This window comes from Oryctolagus cuniculus, chromosome 16 (assembly GCF_051225735.1).
Source record: "Oryctolagus cuniculus isolate XC-2025 breed Fujian yellow rabbit chromosome 16, ASM5122573v1, whole genome shotgun sequence".
NCBI classification, from domain to species: Eukaryota; Metazoa; Chordata; class Mammalia; order Lagomorpha; family Leporidae; genus Oryctolagus; species Oryctolagus cuniculus.
In genome coordinates, this window is record NC_142882.1 from 58,511,386 (window position 1) to 58,526,151 (window position 14,766).

The following is a 14,766-nucleotide window of genomic DNA, read 5'->3' on the forward strand; positions in this document are numbered from 1 at the left end:
TGGTTCACTCCCTAATTGGCCACAATGGCTATAGCTGCGCTGATCTGAAGGCAGGAGCCAAGAGCTTTTCTGGGTCTCCCATGTGGGTGCAGGGGCCCAAGCACTTGGGCCATCCTCCATTGTTTCCCAGGCCATAGCAGAGAGCTGGATCGGAAGTGGAGCAGTCAGGTCTCAAACTGGTGCCCATATGGGATGCCAGCACTTCAGGCCAGAGGGTTAACCTGCTGCGCCACAGCGCGGGCCCCTCATGAACTTTTTAAAAACCACTCATATGCATGGATTTCAAACTTTTTTTAAAAAAGATTTATTTATTTATTTTAAAGGCAGAATTACAGAGAGAGAGGAGAAGAGGCAGAGAGGGAGGTCTTCCATTTGCTGGTTCACTCCCCAAATGGCTGCAATTACCAGGGCTGGGCCAGGCCAAAGCCAGGAGCCAGGAGCTTCTTCTGGGTCTCCCACATGGGTGTAGGGGCCCATGCACTTGGGCCATCTGCTGCTGCTTTCCCAGGTGCATTAGCAGGGAGCTACTCGAATGAGCCCCCGTATGGAATGCCAGCATTGTACGTGGCGGCTTTACCGGCTATGCCACGGCACTGGCCCCAAATTTCAAAATTTTTGTACCAAATTAAACTTTTCTTTTAGTTCCACTTTCCACTAAGCTTTTGAAGTGCCCTCAGATTACAGGTGAGGATGTGAGGGACCAAGAAGTTAAATAACTTGCCGGCAGGTGGTGACCCAGGAATTAGGAACAGGAGCCACAGCTCTCCCTGCTACTTGAGTCCGCTCTCATGAAGGGGGATAGGGAGAGAGAGAGCGAGATCTTCCACTTGCTGGTTCACTCCCACGCATTAAGGGGTGTGAGAGAGGCTGCATGTGCTCTAGGGTCTGTGCAGGTGAGTGTGAGTCAATGACGCAGCACGGAGCTGGTGGCGTTTGAGCAGCGCCTCGAAGAGCAGATAGGGACAGAGCTGGGGATGGAAGAAGACTTTCGTGGGTGTGTGTGGGGGGTGGCGAGACACCATGGGCGAATGCATTGAGTGGATCGGTCTTCTCTGCAGCTCCGCTACAGGGGGATCCCCACGGCTTTTGTCTTTGTCCCTTTCAGGATTCTTTCCGCAAACGGTCTCTGAGGCGGTCCCCAGCCATGGGCAGCGTGACCCCAGCCCAGGAGGAGGAGACTGGGAAGGTGCCTGAGCCCTGCACCCACCCTGCAGCCTGCCCAGCGCCACAGGACGTCCTGGCTTTGGGCAGGGGCTCCGCCATCAGGAACCCCCTTGGTCAGCATAGAGAGCTGAAGACAGAAACGCACAAAAGCACTCCCAGCAGCCCGCCCCACCTGCCCAGCACGGGGCCGCCCTGGCAGGAGAGAGCCGGGTCCAGAGAGCTTTCCGAGGGCAGCCCAGAGGCAGACAAGGCACGTCCGAAGTTCTCCTTGCCAGGCGGGAGTTCCAGGATGAGCCAGGAGAGGCAGGAGAGAGCCTTCCGGCGGCAGGGCAGCCAGCCCCCACTGCTCAGGTGAGCTCGCCCTGCGGAGGTGCTGGCTGTGCGACAGCGCCGCCTCTCCCCTGCTGCCCAGTCTCCAGTGGCCCCCACTCGCCCTGCTTTGGCTCCTTGGCCTCTCGTGGTAAGGCAGGGTCGATTCTGGCCACCTGGGAAGAAGACCCGGGAAGCTGTGGGGGAGGGGGGGTCTCCCTGGCCCTTGTCACTTGTTCCCAGCACCGAGGTCTTAGCAGAGGTTCTCACGCAGCAGGGCAGCCGCCTGGCCTGGCTGACACCGGTGAGCGGACTTTCCCGGAGATGCATCGACTCCCACAGGGCTCCTCCTGACGTTGTCTGCTGCTCCCCACCTCCCTGCCCCTTCGTGGTTGTACTTTCACAGTGGGTGTGCGGATTCCTACGTTGGTTGATTTCCCTGCTTCCGGGCCTGGAGCAAACCTCACTTGACTGTGCTGTTATCTTTGTGTGTGTCACTGGTTTTGGTTTACAAATACTCTGTGCGGGATTTTTGCATGTAAGCTCACGGCGGCCTCACAGACTCCGTTATCTAGGCCGAGCCGGAAGGGGTCCCTCTTTCTCTGTTTTCTGTGAGAGTTCGTGTAAGGTTGCAGGTGTTTCTTCCTTCACTCTTTGGAAGACTTACAGGAAGAGAACTCTGAGCACCGAGTTGAAAGTTTTTAAGTATTCAAATATTTTTTTAGTTCAAGCTTTCTATTTTGCCAGTTTGGGCACACTTTAGTGTTTCAAGAATTGGGTCATTTTATCTATAGTTTAAATTTCTTGTCATAAAATTATATGATTATAATATTATTGACACATTAATGTTTGTTAAGTTCTGCAGTGATGTCTGTTTCATTCCTGATATTGGTAATTTTGTGTCTTATTGCTCAACTAATCTTGCTAAGAGTTTATCAGTTACATGGTAATTTCAAAGAACCAAATGTTGCCTTTATGTATTTTCTGTTTCACTGATTTCTGCTCTTTTTATTATTTCTTTCATTTTACTTTTTTTTTTTTTTTTTGACAGGCAGAGTTAGACAGTGAGAGAGAGAGAGACAGAGAGAAAGGTCTTCCTTCTGTTGGTTTGCCCCCTCAAATGGCTGCCATGGCCAGCGCGGTATGCCGATCCAAAGCCAGGAGCCAGGTGCTTCCTCCTGGTCTCCCATGCGGGTGCAGGGCCCAAGCACTTGGGCCGTCCTCCACTGCCTTCCCGGGCCACAGCAGAGAGCTGGACTGGAAGAGGAGCAACCGGGACAGAATCCAGTGCCCTGACCGGGACTAGAACCCGGTGTGCCGGCGCCACAGGAGGAGGATTAGACAAGTGAGCTGTGGCACTGACCGTTTACTTTCTTTAAGTTTAATTTGCTATTAGTTTCTAGTTCTTTGATATGGATCTTAAATAACCAATTCCTAACTTTCTTCTTTTAAAACTACAAATGTTATATTCTTATAATTTAGTTAAAATAATTTCTAATTCTTTTCATAAATTTCTTTTTTGAGCCAAAGGTTATTTAGGCATGTACTGAATAATTCAGAACACTTGGGGGTATTTTTCTGATTGTCCTTTTATTTTTGATTTGTAGCTTATTTTTGGTCTGCTAATGTATGTATTGTGCCCTTTATGCTTTCTGTCCTTTCAGATTTGTTGTATTCTCCTATGGCCCAGTATATATTTGAAGCTTGTCTCTTATAATAGCATGTGTTTGGAAGTTTGTTCCCTCTGATACTTGTTTATTTTAGTGGGAATAATTATTGCATTTATGTTTCCTTTTTCTTGAAGAACTCTCTATAGTATTTCTTTAGTATATTGAATCTGAATTTCATTTCCAAGTGGTTTTTTGTGGGGGGGGCAGGAGGAGGAATGTGTTCACTATTTTTTGAAGACATTTTTCATGGTTGTAGAAGTCTAGATTTTTTTTTTTTTTTTTTTTGGACTTTAAAGATGATTTCATTGCTTTAAAATTTTGTCATCTCTGTTGGTAAGTCAGTTGACTTATAGTTGCTCCTTTGAAGATAATAATATCTTTTTGTTTGTTTTTAAACCTCTGGCTGCTGTTTCCCCTCTGGCTTCTTTTAAGATTTTTCCTTTGATTTCCAGTGGTTTGATTATGCTATGCCGGGGTGTGGTTTTGTTTGAGTCTGTGCTTGTGATATGGAGAGCTTCCTGAAGTTGTGGATTGATGTCCTTCATCAGTTTTGAAAACCGTTGTCAATATCTTTTTAAAGCTGTTTTCATCCCAAGCTCTTTTTATGTTTCAAGAGACTTCAATTACAAAGATACAGATATTTTCACTTGTTTGTGTTTTATAGCTTTTTAATACTTTTAATCTGAGTTTTCCAGTTTTCTCTCTGTATTTCCATCTGGTTATTTTCATCTATTTTTCAGTTTGTCTTTCTTTTCTTCTCTCATATCTAATATGATTTTAAAATTTTAATAAATTCTTAATTTCAGTTATTTTATTTTTCCTTCTATTTATTTTAAAAGTAGATTTCAATCTTTTTGAAATTCTCCATCTTTTATTTATATATGTATGTTTTAAAGATTTATTTATTTGAAAGACAAAGTTAGAGAGGGAGAGACAAAGTGGGGGGGAGATCTTCACTTGCTGGTTCACTCCCCAAATGACTGCAATAGTTGGAGCTGGGCTGATTGGGAGCTTCTTCCGGGTCTCCCATGTGGATACTGGGGCCATCCTCTGCTGCCCTCCCAGGTGCACTACCAGGGAGCTGGATCAAAAGTGGAGTGACTGGGACTTGAACCAGTGCCCAGCATATGGGACACTGTCACCTCAGGCCGTAGCTTTACCCAGTATGCCACAGTGCCAGCCCATCTTTTCCTTCATTTTCTTGAGTACGTTCATCATTTTAGCATCCCCATCTGGTAGCTGATATCTGGATCACCTTGAGGTTTGTTGCTGCCATCTATTTTTCTTAAAGAGTTTCGATCATTTTATCCTACTTCTTTGCATTTCTGATCATTTTGATTGATTCCAGACATTGCTCGTGAATAATTGCTAATACTATCTTTCTCCAGAAAGGATTTACATTTCTTTTAGTAGATTTTAAGTTTCACCTTTGTAAGATACCTTCTCTCCTTCCATTGTTTGTCTGATAACTTTGTCCATCATGCTTTTTGTTGAACAGAAGTGTTTAGTTTTGTCATAATCAGTTTCTTGCTTGGCATATGCTTCACATTTTTACAGTTTCCAGTGTCAAGTCCTTTCTTGCCTTTAGGGTGCAATGATAGTTGCCTATTTTTTTTCTCTTTATAGTCATAGCTTTAAGTTTATGTATTTAATCTTTTGTCTTTTGAAGATGAAAGGATCTACTTTAACTTTTCTCTGCAAAGTCAGACAGTTCTACCAGCACCCTCCTGTCTACAGTGGTTTTCTCCCCGTTGATGTCTGAAGCCATCTCTACTCTTTGCTGCATTCTCTTACGGAGAATGGGTCTATCTTTGAGCTTTCTGTTAATTTCCTTGGTCTTTTTGTCTGTCTGCCTGCCTGCCTGCCTCTGTCTACGTACCTGTGTGTCTGCCTGTCTATGTATCCACCTGTCTAAAACCCTCTGACCACACATTGATGACCGTGGCCTTGCTGTGCTGCCTTGGTGTGACCTCCCCTGCTACTCTCCTAGTGCTGGCCTCGCTGCACGCAGGTCGTGTTCTTCCTGCAGAGCCGTTTTGTTTCTCTGCTGACCAGCGTATCCAGCTCGTTGCCTGTCTGCACTGTGAAGGCCTTGTTCCCCAGTCATCTCATAGCTGCCTTGTTATTTGGGTGCTCTGCGCTCAGCCTGCCCTCTGCTCTCCGTCTCCATCCTGTTGGATTGTGTTCACAGCTTCTATTACTGTCTGCAATTATTTTATTTCTTTGCTGATCTCTTACTTGTTTCTTCCAAGTTCATGGGAGCAGGGGCCTTTGTATTCTTTGCACCTTATATTGTACCCAGGACCCAGCAGACACTCAATACAAATTCCTTTAGTATTGCTGCTGCTTCACTAATAACAACAAGAATGGCAGCAAGAAAATCAATAAATTGTTGGTATTGGCTTATTTGGCACAAAGTACCATTCTAGATATTTCAACTAAGCTTCCTCTTTTAGTTCCCTCAAGAGTTCTGTGAGGGGCTTACCATTATAGCCCTCATTCTGTAGATGAGGGATCTCCCTCCGAGGCGGCACTGTGTTGGCTTAAGTTTGCACATGCAGTACGAGTCAAAGCAGGGTCTAGTGACCACATGGTGAAGGGTGTCCCCTCTCCCCCTGAGTCACATTCTTTCCACGGCCTTTAGAAGGTGACCGGCTTCAGCCTGAACACCTCCAGTGATGGGAGCCCTCTGCTTCCCACGGCACTTCTGCATGACTCCCTTAGAAAAGTCTGCCTCGCGCCGAGTTCAAATCTGTGTGCCTGTAGTTTGATTTGAGAGCCTTGTTTTGCTAGTGCCAGAACAAGTTTATACCAGAAAAGGGGCGGGGAAAAAAGGCCCTTGGCCAAATGGGTGGCTGTGTTCTCAGGCCGGAGAGAGCCAGGATGGGTAGAAGAGGCCTGGGCTCTGCAGCCCTCTCCTGGTCCTCGCTCACTGGACCTTGCTTGGGCGATTTCCTGTCTGCCCTAACCTTGGATCGGACCACCAGGTAGATTTGCAAGCGTCCTTCAGGCTCACGCATCTTGCTGCTCTGAGATTCTCACTTCCAGAGTTCCCCCGGGCCCATGTGGCAGTCGCCAGATACTTATGGAGTAGCTGCTGTTTGCAGGGCACGTGGGCTCCGTAGTCTGACCATGTGGCCTGGCAGGCCAGCTCTGGGGGCTTGCTCGGGTGAGTTATCCCCGGAGGCGTGGGACACACGTTGTCTCCTAGGAGCATGGTCTCAGGTGAAGATGCTCCCACGGCCCTCGCCCACCAGCACTGGGCAGGGTATGACCAGGGTGCTTTGTAGTGTTGGTCTTTCTGTCACTCAGCAAACATTTCTGTGGGTTTCAAAAAATAATAATCATTAAAAAAAACCCTTCTACTTCCTAATTTCCAGGCACCATGCAAAGCACTTGGGTATTGCATTTTCTGATTTGCTCTTTATAAGAATCCATGGAGGCAGATATTATTGTTGGGTTTATTTTTCTGGGATGGGTTTCCCTTAAACAGTGAGCGCTCTTTTCTCGCTGCTGAGTTCTGAACGCTGTGGTGAACACAGCAAAGGGTGTCAGGCAGAATGGGGCTTGATGAAGCCTCTTTGTGGTTGTTAGAGGAGAAGGTGGCAGACAGGGCAGGGCATGGTGAGCTCAGTGCTGGGCCACATGGTGGGGAGGGGCTCTCCCTGGAAGAGAAGAGTATCTCACCATAAGGGGAGAAAAGACAGAACTGAACAGAACATGCCTTTCTCATTTTTCACCAAATTTACTTGTCAGCTCCCCTCGTTAGGGTGGGGAGGGGATGGGAGGAGAGTGAGCAGGGGGTGGGCCGTCTGGGTGGGTACAGAACCAAGGCTCACAGTGTGGTGAACTTGGGCTGCACGGCAGGTCCCTGCCTAAGCTGGGTGCTTTGTGTAGCGCCCCCAGGCCATCGTGGGATAATCCCACCTGCCACTCACCTTCCCCAACCCTCCTCTATCAGCGCCCTTCCCTCCATGGGTCATTCGATTTGGTACCTCCTGGGCTGAGTCCTAGTGCGACCCAGGCCCTGTGAGTGCCTCAAGCTGAGTCAGACTTTGCATCTATAATTCTAGAACACGAGAAAGTACAGTGAGGTGACATCTCCATCCTGCTGCCCCGAGGAGGCTGGAGCACAGGGGGCTGCGTGGGCCTTCTCTGGGCCTCACAGCATTGGTCTCAGGGACAGCCATGGAAGTCACACCTCAAGGCTGGGGTAGGGAGAGCAGGTGCACTTGCTGGGCTGGGGTTGCGAGCAGGTGGAGGCTGTGGGGACATCTGTGCAGTCACACCCTTCCAGCTGCAGCTTCGGAGATCTGAGCCCAGGAGCCAAAGGACTCTCTGCTAGATGGATTGCTGTTTCTCTTCTGAGTCCTTTGATCTCAGAAGATGCTTAGAAAGTATGGGCCCTGGGCTCCCCTCGTGGGAGGTGTAGCTGTTGGGAGCCCTCTGCCATCTGCCACTGGCTTGGCCAGGTTGCCCTTGTGGGGTTCCTCTTATCATTCAGTACCCTGGGGACTCTGACCCTGCCCTGGGAGATTCCCTAACCATGTCTCTTGCTGTGTCGTGGGCAGGGGGCCTTCTCTGCACACTTCTGGATCTTGCTGTCACCATACACCTGGCCCCCAGCAGACCCCCAGAAGCCTTAGGAGCAAGACCCGAGGTGCAGGGGAGGGGCAGTTCTTTATGGACATGTGCCCAGAGCTAGGTGTTGCACGCCTGCAGGCTCCCTGGGTGGCCCTGAGTGTGAAGGCTGATGGCTAGGAGGTGACCTCACTTGTGTTGTTCACCGCCCTCTCTGGGGGTGTGCAGTTGTTGTCTGGAGCCCTCGGTGGGAGTTGCTGAGCCTTCACGTGGCCACTTGGGCTATGCTGTGGCTCATTGCAGATCAGCTCCACACACTTGTGGGGCATCTGGTGACAGGGACGGGGCTTTAGACTATGTGTTCCACATGCGGGCATGGGCTGCATGAGCTCCAGCCACTGCTTTTTTGCTCAGTCTCCTCCAGAAATGCAGGTGTAACTGTGCTCATGACATTAAGAAGTGTTGTCATGCTCCCTTGGGAATTCAGCCACAGTAGTGGTCACAGAAACAGCGACCATGTGCCAGGGCTACTGAGCAGATGGCTCCCCCCCCCAAGTGGCTTGAGCCATGGGCTTGGGATCCAGGGGCACTGGGAGCTGAGGACTGTGGTGCAGATGGGGTGCTGAGGCCCAGAGGGGAGTGCCGTCTTCCCGAGGGTCACATCGGTGGGTATAGGGCCCAAATGGCACAGGCAAACATGGGTGTGTGTTAGTTTCCTCTGGCTGGTACAATAAATCACTATACACTTGGTGTCTTGGAAACCACACAGATTGATTGTCTCATGGTTCTTGAGCTCAGAGGTCTGAAACAGATCCAGGTGTTGGCAGGCCTGCAGGTTGCTGGTGGTACTAGGAGGGACTCCATTTCTTGCTCTTTTCCCCACCTGCATTTCTTGCCTTTGGCCCCTTCCTCCATGTTCCCACCAGCAGCACTGACGGACCCCTCCCCTCTGCCTCCCTCTTCCATTTGTAAGGACCCCTGTGATTACTTTGGACCCTCTCCCCCCTCAAACCCAGGATATTCTCCTCATTTCAAAGTCAGCTGATAGGCAGCTGTCAGTTCTGTGTGTGACCTTAAATTTACCCTTGCCATGTGACCTAGTCGGGCCAGGGGTTCTGGGATTAGGCCATGGACGTGGGGGAGGCATTACTCTGCCTAGCACAAGGCCAGCTGTTAATGACAGCATTCCGAACCTTGGTGTTGTTCTGGCCTCACTGTGGTTTTTGTGTTCACCATCTGCCTCTCAGACTCCCTTCTTATCACTTCCAGATGAGTTTCTGTTGTTTTCACATTTCCCAGAAGTCATACCATCTTATCGCTCTGTTTTTGATCTGAGTCTTGTGTGGGAAGGTCAACAGGAAAACCCACAGCCGTGTGGTCCCCGGGAGCAGCAGGATTAGGCAGCTGGATGGTGTCTGGCTGTGGGGCCTGCCATGGTGGGTCCAGTGAGCTCAGGGTAGCTGTTGATTTCATGAGTGTTGATGGAGTTTTGCCTTGGGGAAACTGGAAATTTTCCCAGAATACAAGCTTGAAATAGGGTACAACCATGGAATTGAAGTTTGATTTATATGAATTTTTTTTTAAAGATTTACTTATTCATTTGAAAGATTTACACAGAGAGAGAGGGAGAGGCAGAGGTATCTTCCAGCTGCTGGCTCAGTCCCTGAGTGGCTGCAACAGTCAGGGCTGGGTGATGCTGAAGCCAGGAGCCAGGATTTTCTTCTGGTCTCCCTCATGGGGTTCAGGGGCCTAAGTACTTGGGCCATCTTCCTCTGCTTTTCTCAGGTCATTAACAGGGAGCTGGGTCAGAAGTAGAGCAGCCAGGACACGAACCAGCGCTCATAGGGGATGCTGACCTTGCAGCTGGAGGCTTTACCTGCTATGCCACAATGCTGGCCCCTTAGTGAATTATTGTTTTAAGAAATTTTGAATTAAAAAATATTCAGGAGGCAGAGAAAGAGGGAAAGAAAGCAAGTACACTTTTATCTGTTGATTTACTCCCCAAAGGCTGTCAAGGGCCAGAACTATGTCAAGCTGAAGCCAGGAGCCAGGAACTCAGTCCAGGTCTCCCACATGGGAGGCAGAGATCCAACTACTTGAGCCATCACCCACTGCCTCCCTGGGTCTGCACTGGTGGGAAGCTGGAATTGGGAGCCAGAGCTGGGACTTTAAACCAGGTGTTCTGATATGGGATGTGGGCATCTTGACAGATGTCTTTTTTTTTTTTTTAAGATTTATTTATTTGAAAGGCATAGTTATAGAGACAGAGACACCTACGCACAGAGAGAGAGAGAGAGAGAGAGAGAGGCCTTTGATCTGCTGGTTCACTCCCCAAATGGCAAGTCTCCCATGTGGGTGCAGGGGCCAAGCACTTGGGCCATCTTCTACTGCTTTTCCAGGCCACAGCAGAGAGCTGGATCAGAAGTGCAGTAGCCGGTACTAGAACTAGTGCCCATATGGGATGCCGGCACTGTAGGCGGCCACTTTACCCGCTATGCCACAGCACCGTCCCCTTGACAGACATCTTAAACTGCTAAGCCAAGCACACACCCCAATTTTTTTTTTCAAAAAAGCAGAGTGGAATAGATGCTCTGTGGGAGTCTGTTTAAATTCATGTCCTGGACTGTCAGGGCTAGAAAGATCCTTGGCCACCCAGTGCTTTGGCAGGGGTTTGAACAGAGACCGCAGAGCAGAGGGGAACAATGCACTTGATCTCTTGCAGGCACAGCAAAGCCCTCTCAGAATCCCTGTGTTCTTTTCCAGTTAGTGCCTGAAGCTTTTGCTTTATGTATGCGTGGCCCTCCCTGTATTTACATGAGGGCTGCCCCGCAGCGGTCACTACCAACACGTGCCATCCTGTTTTCCAGGTGGTAGCTCCCTTGGCTCTGGGTGACCCCCATTTCGAACCCTGAGTTCCTGGAGACACACCTATGGAAAGGAGCCTGTCCATCCATGGGCACGTTTATTCATTCAGTCAGTTTGTTTGACAGCCATCTAGCGAGTACCAGTCGGGTGTCAGGGCCGGCTGTGCTGGTGCCGAATGCTGGCTATTGGCCCCTCTTCCTGTCTCTACATCATGTCACTTGCTTGGAAGTGGTCATGGTGGGAATATTTATTTTCACCAGGGAAACTGGCCTGTCATTTACAAGTCAGAGTCGCCCTCCCTGGAGAGCCAGTTGTTGCCGATGGCCAGTGACGTTGGCCGACTCCTTGCCAGACTAAGTTTATCTACCAGAGACTAGTGTGAACAGAGCAGGCCAAGTCCCTGCCTTCTAGGAGCCTACCCTTGCAGGAGGGAGAGGCTGCCCACAGCAGCAACACAGACGTACGACCCGCGGGAACCTGGTGAGTGCCATGAAGGGAGGAGTGGGGTCGCTGGGGCTGGAGCTGCCCAAGGAAACCTTTCCGTGAAGGTCACGTGTGCGAAGAGACCGGAAAAGGCAGGGAACCCGCCCTTGATCCTGGTGATACGTGCAAAGAAAAAGCAGCCCCGTGGAGAGGCTTGGGTTAGCTTGGGGCTGGTGTGGATGAGGAAGAGAGCGAAGGGGCGAGGAAGCCTGGGCTTGGTTGTGGAGGGCCTGGGAGGCTGCTGGAAGCACTGGCGTTTCTCTAGGTGGGCCAGGAGCCTTCCGGGGTGGAGCAGTGCTATGCCGTGGCCTGGCTGTGGTTTGCTGGAACCCCGTGGCTATGTCCAGGAAGGGTGCATGGAGTCAAGTGTGGAAGCAGGGGGACCCCTAGGGGTCGCCTTCAGCAGTCCAGGAGAGAGCTGAGGAGGCTTGAGTCAGGGCAGTGATGGTGGTGACCCATGGGCCGGAGTGGCTGACAGAACGGCATGGTCATCTGTCATGTACTCCCGTGTGCAGCCGTCCCTCCGTATCGTAGGGATTGGCTCTGGGACTCTGCACATACTCAGCTCCTGCGATGCTGGAGTCTCTCATATAAAATGGCATAGTGTTTGCATAGAACCCGTACACTCAGAATCCTTTCTAGATTGCTTGTAATACCTAATGTAAATGGTAGGTGTATGTATTGTTCAGGGATGAATGACAAGACAAAAATTGGTACATGTTCAGCACAGATGTGTTTTTTTTTTTCCTGGCTCTTTTCCCTGAGGTTGGTTGAGTAGCAGGTGGATCCTGTGGGTGAGGAGGGCTGTGTGTGTGTGTGTGTGTGTGTGTCTGTGTATATCTCAGTGGTTTGTGCCCATGGATTAGATGTGCTGTGTTGGAAGAGGCAAGCATGACTCCAGTGTCTGATCCAAAGCAGGGTGCTTTCCCTGAAATGAAGAAGGGTAGGAGAAGCAGGTTTGGACTGTGGTCATGGGGCCACTGTACAGACTTCTGTGTGGCACGCTGCTTTCTTTCTTTGTTGGCTGGTCTCCTCGTGGCCTGTGGGTTGGGAGCCACAGATGTGAGCAGGAGCTGTCCTGTGGGCCTTGTCTCAGGCCCTGTGGCTGCTCTTGTGACAGGGCGGTCCTCTCTCTGGCCTTGGGATCTCCATGACGTTATTAAAGGACTGTCTTATAGCAGGACTGTTGCCAGAGCCCAAGTTGGTGGGGTGGCTCCCGGCTGTTCTCTGATGACAGTAAAAGCATGTCCCCATCTTGTCTTTCAGTTGAGTACTTACTTTTCCTGTGCTTGTATGGTGAGTCGCCTTGCTCAGTTCTGCAGGCTTCTGTGCTCCTGTCTGTAAGTGACGGGGTTGGGTGACTGCTCTGTGTGGGCTCCTCCACGTCTGCACTCTCCCACTTCACCTTCCACCCTTGGCCATGCCTACACTAAACTTGAGACTTCCACCAGCTAGGGGTCGATCTATTCAGTGGCCTCTGAGGCGGTCTTATGCAAGAGGGGAGCCTGTAAACCAGGGCCCGGCAACCCTGGAGTCTCCTAGCAGCTTTGGATATTTGTAGTGAGAGGGTTTGGGACAAGGCAACCTGGAATCATCTCCTGACGCCCACTGTTCCGGCTGGCAGGGGCGAGGTCAGATGCCGCTCTTGCCAACTCCTGTGCCTATTACATGCTGGGTGACTTCTGTCCTCAGTCAGGTTCAGGTTCTCAAGAAGAACAGCTCTCAAACTGGTCCCTGGACCAGAAGCTTCCACATCACCTGGGAGCTTGTTGCAACTCTGGGGACCAAGCCCAGAAATCTGACCCAGCCCCCTAGGTGGCTTGAGAGCCAGTGCCCCAGAAGCCACACCTGAGAGAGATGCAGATGTGTGTAACCTACTGGGGGCGTGCTCTGGAGAAAGCAGGACAGGGCAGGCGAGGGGGCTCAGCAAGGGTGTAGGGGTCGCAGGCTGATCCCCGGGGCGCATTTGGAGCTTGCATTGACCTGGAGTTGGCCCCACCTTGAAGCAAAGGGTGGGCTGTTTGCACCCTTGTGTCAGTGATTGGGCTGTCATGGGCTGCCCACCTAGGGTGGGGTGGGCCGTGAGCAGCCTCCCAGGTGAGTCTGACAAAGGACAGTTCTCTGGAAATGGTGTAGCAGTGAGTCCTCAGCCTCCAACACTGACGGCAGCTGGGATGGGTATGCCCACTACAGGGCATCTGGGCAGGCACCCGTGGCTTCTATGTCCACTCTGTTGGCTCCTTCTGCATTCACTCAGCCCTTGGGAGTTACAGTCAGCAAGCTGCAAAGTGTGCTGGTGGAAGGGTGCCCTCTGTTGGGAAAGACGTGCCAGGGAGGCAGACAGGTGAGGGTGCAGACAGCGCCAGGGCACCTGGAGCAAAGCCGTTTCCAGGCTCACAGCTGGCCTCTCCCACCACTGGCTTCGGGGCTGGGCCACGTCCTATTCCGTCAGTCGGAAGGGAGGTGTCTCTTGAACTGCTCTTGGTGTCCCAGCACTGCCGGGCACCGGACGAGATGCTGAATGATGAGACCAGCCTACCGCGAGGCCCACAGCGAGGCCCCTAGGGATAGGTGCTGAGTTGTGGCATTCACAGAGAACAGAAGATCAGGGAGCAGTCAAGGGCACCTTTGAGGGGCAGGAGCGCCCTGAGTGTGGAGAGGCAGCATTTCACACCGAAGGTGCCTGGCGCATCTGTAACATTGAGCTGGGGATGGCGGTGGTTTTAGTTCACAGATTTGTGGGCAGACTAACCTGCCTCATTCTGTCGTGGTCTCTGCAATCTTGGTACAACCTCCGTGTCCCCACCTTTGTGACCTTGGTGTTGAAACCAGGGGTCAACTCTAAGGATTTGGCTCCTCTGCCTCGGGGGAGAGAATTTTCAGTTTTTAGGAAATTGGGCAGTAGGTGGCAGCAGATCTCCATCAGTCCTCACAACCCCAGGGCCTGTCTGTCTGCCCTGGGGTAATTTCATTCAGCAGTGCCCACCTGGCCCCTACTGCCCTGCAGATGCACTCCAGGGGCACAGGGATGAATGAAGCCCAAAGCCCCCTGGGGGCTGCAGTCCATCCCGGGGGACCCTGGGCTCAGAGCGGAGGCCGCAGACGTGCTGAGAGGCCATGAGTAACAGCAGCTGGGGCTTGACGGAGGCTTAGCCGGGAATGTGGCTTTTGCGGTTTATTGGCTGTCCCCATGGCCGAGCAGCCTGAGAGTATCTGCACTGCCTGGGCGGGGGCGGGGGTGGGGGCGGGATTTCCGTTTTAATTTGTTTTCTACATATTGTCTGGGCTTTGTGTCAGACTATTGAGGCTCAGAGTTGGCTGACTATTGAGACATATCCATGACCCAATTGCTTTCTTGTGTGCCAGTCACCGGCATGAGCAGGTGGCCGCCCGTGGCCCTGTCGCTCTGTGACTTATTCTGAGTTCCTGTTGTCTCCGGCGGGTATGGCTGGCCTCCACACCCACCATCAATGCCTCATGCTCAACCAGACCTCCTCCCCGCTTCTCAGCCTGCTGTGTCCCCAGTTCATAGCTGAGCACCCTTTTTCCTTCTCCAAGTGCTGGCTTCCCTATGGTAGACACAGGAGACTAAAAAGGAGAAACGGCCCCGGCGCACATCCTAGGTCACTCTGAGCCGCCTGGGAATGGGGCCCATGGCCCCTAGCCCTGTGTGGTTCTTAGAGCTCTAGGAACC

At 51.2% G+C, this 14,766-nt stretch overlaps 1 protein-coding gene across 22 annotated transcripts in view; it reads left to right on the top strand.

Moving 5' to 3' along the window:
* The window catches only part of MINDY4 (MINDY lysine 48 deubiquitinase 4), a 127,841-nt gene that overhangs the window by 17,169 nt on the left and 95,906 nt on the right, over positions 1 to 14,766 (top strand). For all 22 annotated transcript variants that reach the window (XR_016223027.1, XR_016223025.1, XR_016223026.1 and 19 more), the window contains one exon: positions 1,106 to 1,515. Coding sequence is in view for 8 of the 22 variants with exons in the window: in XM_089316096.1 (XP_089172222.1) it covers positions 1,106 to 1,515 (410 nt within the window). In the remaining 14 variants the exon portion in view is untranslated. The remainder of the gene's footprint in view (positions 1 to 1,105; positions 1,516 to 14,766) is intronic.